Genomic DNA, 4,713 nt, shown 5'->3' on the forward strand with positions numbered 1-4,713 from the left:
ATCAAAAACAGAACCAAGGGTGACCAAAAATACAAATTTAATTAGACAGTTTGTGAAATAGCCGACTAGGCACAGGGACGTCTCGCGGTGTTCGCGCGAAGTTGAACGTAGCAATAGGAAGCGGTGACAACACAGTTGCGAGCCACCGTTAATAAAACAGAGAGGAAGGAAAGAGAATAACTTGTAGTGCATCAACCTATCAGTGAACCCCTATCGTCTTTTTGGGGCGCTTTCAAATCGATGAAGTGCTTTTTAAATGTTGACAATTAATACTAATTGTGACTTACTTGAAACTGAATGAACATTGTTAGTAGCAATAAATCCCTTGTCCACCGTCCAGCCGATAAAAAGTGACCGGCCTTGCCCAGTTGACGAACCACCCCTGATCGTAACTACTGCATGGAAACAAAGAGGCCGTACAATGTTTTAATGGCACGATTCAGTGAATTGATTTAATTAACTAAAGCCCTACCGAAAATTACCCCCCCCCCTTCCCCGAGATCCTACAATACAAGAGGAAGGAAAAAGTAAAGTAGAGCAAGACTGAAGCTACAAATATCCACGTTAAGCACATACTCTTTATTTCATTAAGGGGTAAGATAGGGGGGGGGGGGGGGGGGGTAAAGACATTTTCCACGGCTTTCCAAATTTATCAAGCAGAAACTTGACACATGAACCCAACTGGGCAATTTGAAGAATATTTCACACAATAATCGTCAAACATATACTTCGTGCCTGTAGATAAATACAAACTGTTATGATTCGCTCCACCACCCGACTCCGAGTCACCCTACACAAATGACGTCATGTTGCCTCCAGAAGTGAGAAATGTCCTCCTCTCCTCATGACCCTCGTCCGTGGCATCCAAAATGACGTCAGTAAGACTGGACACATGAGAGCTGGAGAAGTCAGCCAGGAGCTGGAACTCTTGCTTTACCTTGATCTCCGCAAACATCTCCACTTCTATTCAAGAACATTGGCTTTTTTTTTCACCTCAAGAAAGACAAGTGAACAAGCTTTAAAATGTTAGCAATAACTCTATATTTCCCACAATTCACGAGCACCCGATTCCTTTTCGTCATGACACATTTTGGCATTATATAAGATTTGTAGTGCTCATTTATTTCGTTTACTCATTGCCCAGATAGGCCCACAATTGTAACTAATACAGGGGAACAAACAGGTCAAACAATGTTTTACTGACACAATTTACTGAAAAATAATTCCACTAGACTAAATCCACATTGACATTAAGCAGGTGAGTTTTTTTCTTCATTTAGGGGGAACATTATTTCTGAGATATAAAAAAAAAAATTAAGCATTTACTTCGCACAGGAACCTCTTTGGCCAAGAAGAAGAGTATTTCAGACAGGCATCGTCAAACATTTTCTTCGCGGTTGTAGATAAATACAAACAATTTTGATCCGTTCCCCCAGTCGGCTGTGAGACTTCCCACACAAATGACGTCATATTGCCTCTAGAAGTGAGAAATGTCCACCTTCCCTCATGACCTTCGTCTGTAGCACCCAGCATGACGTCAATAGTAACGGACTCATGAGAGTTGGAGAAGTCCGCCAGGAGCTGGAACTCTTGCTTGTCGTTGATCTCCGCCAAATACCCGCCATAGAGCCGGCACAGACGATTGGCTTCATGTACGTTAACCAGTATTGGTTTGGAGAGTAAGTAGTTGTGGCCGCGATAGCTAGTTGTTGCGGAAATTATGGCGTCTTTGGAGTTTTCCAAACGAGTTCTGAAGTTGTTCACTTTGGAGTTCATTTCTTGTTCCCTCGCTTCTATTGTTTTGATCTTTGCGTCCATTTCGTTTTCCTTTACGTCCAATTCTTTGCCCTTTGCATCTATTGCGTTTATCTTTGATTCCAATTCTTTGTCTTTTGCGTCCAGTTCTTTTATTTTTGTGTCCATTTCTTTCATCCTGTCTAGAATCATGTCGGGGCCGATTCTAAGAAAAAACAAACAAACAATTTTTCGAGTGAAAAATAATAATAATAATAATTTTTGCACACACAGAAACATACCTATACACACACATACACACACACACACACACACACACACACACACACACACACACACACACACACACACACACACACACACACACATACATGAAAATATATATATATATATATATATATATATATATATATATATATATATATAATTTATTATATCAATACACACATATTATATATAATAATAGTAATAAATAGCATTTATGCTCAATGCACATTACACATTATATCAGGTACTCAAAGTGGCAATCCGTCCCCTTCACAATGGGGAGTACTGTTCTCAACGAACAGAATTTGTCAAGGAATTGAGGATGGTTTTCAACAAAATCCAACATTCCATCGATCTGTCCTAGTCCTGCTGGACTACTCCAAAGCATATGATACGGTTTGGTGTGAAAGACTATTACTGTCAATAGCTGACAAGGGAGTTCCGTTGCGTGCAATCAGATGGATCGATGGTTTCCTGAGAAACAGACAAGCTCGTGCGTGTTCGCCTGAATGGAGAAACGAGCAATAGCCAGAATTTCAAGCAAAGGCTTCCCCAAGGAGCTGTACTATCACCGCTGCTGTTTATATTCTTCATAAACAACCTAGCAGAATCCTTCCCAAACCCTTGCTCACAACAACTAACCTCCGCCAAGCTGATCTACTCAATGTTGGCTGATGTCTGCACAATACTGGCCATTCACGCAAAGAGAGAAAAGGCAAATGAAGCGACACAGTTGATTGTGTATATGGTTGTGAAATGGAGCAAAGAATGGAAGCTTACCTTGAATGCAACCAAGAATGAGGTGTGCTTCTTCTCAACATGGGTGAAAGAGGCAACGGGGCAACCAATAATTCAGATCGAACGGAAAAATATACCATTCAACCCCACTCCACGCCTGCTGAGCATCTACCCGGGATAGACAGCTAACCTTCAACAAGCACATTGAGGAAGTGTCCAAAAGTGCAACCTCAAAAATGAAGGTTATCGGTGCTGTCAGCAACTCAAAATGGGGCTGGGGTAAGGAGTCGCTCAAGAAAGTGTATCAGGTGTTTGTGAAAAGCAAGATGGATTATGCTGCCCCAGCGTGGCAGCCTTGGCTGAGTGAGACTAGTGCAAAGGCCCTGTATAGAATACAAAACAAAGCCCTCCGACTTGTATCAGGTCAGCTGAAGACAACACCAACAGAAGCGCTGCGCTATGAGACCAGAACTGAGCACTACACCACCTGTACAAAAAGAACCTGCCTCAAGTCTGTAGAGATGGCTAAGAGATTACCAGACAACCATCCTAGAAAGAAAGCCCTTGATCAAGCAGTCAAGCCAAAAAAACGCAGGAAAAGTTGGTTTCGGATGGGCACCGATCTCACAGACTACTCCCCCCCCCCCCCCCCCCCGAAGCAGAGAATCGATGGCCGATCAATCTGGTGAGAGCTTGTCCATGGGACACCCATGGAGAAATCAAAATCGGACACAACTGAGAGGAGTGAACGGCAAAGGTGATGATCCTGTAAAGGCACGTGACACTGCAGAGGATGTGATCAAAGAGGTTGGTGCGGATGTGACAATTTTCACCGATGGATCGGCTTTTGCAGTAGGATAAAGCAAAGGTGGAGCAGCAGCAGTGGTGAAAATGATTGATGAACCACCACGAACAGAAATTATTAAAACTAAAGGTACATTCCTTACATCATCTTATGACGAGGAATTCCAGGCAATGATGTCTGCTGCACAATGGATTGCTGACAATTGCCCCAGTAGAACCAATGCACTGATCTTGACTGACAATCAGTCACTCTGCAAGGGACTGCTCGGCAACAGCTCGGACATAAATAATTTGTGCTGCAAGTTCAGTGAAGCCACAGCCACTATAAAAATCCAGTGGATTCCAAGACATGTTGGAATAGAAGGAAATGAGGCAGTAAACCAAGCTGCTAATGAAGCCAGAGAGATCGAAGGAGACAGACGACCAACAACATACAGAGGAGTCTTTCCAATGATCAAGAGGGAAATCAGAGACCCACCATGCAGAGCTGAGTACCAGCTCCTAGAAGATGTGTATTTTGGGTACTCCTATAAGCGGGAACAAAATGTCACATGTCGCTGGAACCAGGTTGAGCTAGCGAGACTGCGGTCGGACCATCATTGGAGTATAAGATCTTTGTAAATGAAGAGCTCAGCTCACGTTGTCGATAATGCGGCCAAGAGAAGGAGGATGTCAAACATATGTTTGAATGTCCAGGAACAATGACAATTCGAATGGAGTTATTTGGACGAGTGGGGGTGCCGCAAAGCATATTGACAATGGAGCCGAAAAAGAGCCTCGCTCTCGCTCGAAGATTTCTTCGCGGAGTCCGCCAGGTCCAGTAAGGAATCATCATCATCATCATCATCATCATCATCATCATCATCATCATCATCATCATCATCATCATCATCATCATCATCATTATCATCATCACCATCATCAGTAGTAGCCACAGCAGCAGCAGCAGCAGCAACAACAACAACAACAACAACAACAACAACAACAACAACAACAACAACAAATACCGTCTATATAACATCCTATAAGAACCTACGGTCTTTCTTCTACCACTGTGTCGGCCCAGACAGACAGCGGGTGACCACCTTTGTCCATTCCGTTAGCCTGACACCTGTACTTTCCTTCTACCTGGTGTGTTGGGTATGTCCA

General features: G+C 43.1%; 1 protein-coding gene across 1 annotated transcript; it reads right to left on the reverse strand.

Annotated features, from left to right (window-relative positions):
- Positions 1–650: 650 nt before the first annotated feature.
- LOC118477357 (C-type lectin domain family 3 member A-like) lies at positions 651–4,707 on the reverse strand. The gene is made up of 2 exons (XM_035968629.1): positions 4,601–4,707; positions 651–1,960 (listed from the first exon to the last, which is right to left on the reverse strand). Exons 1-2 carry the CDS (start codon positions 4,657–4,659, stop codon positions 1,315–1,317), a joined length of 705 nt encoding a protein of 234 aa, XP_035824522.1. The 5' UTR covers positions 4,660–4,707; the 3' UTR covers positions 651–1,314.
- Positions 4,708–4,713: the final 6 nt, after the last annotated feature.

Source organism: Aplysia californica, unplaced genomic scaffold (assembly GCF_000002075.1).
Source record: "Aplysia californica isolate F4 #8 unplaced genomic scaffold, AplCal3.0 scaffold00071, whole genome shotgun sequence".
Classification (NCBI taxonomy): Eukaryota; Metazoa; Mollusca; class Gastropoda; order Aplysiida; family Aplysiidae; genus Aplysia; species Aplysia californica.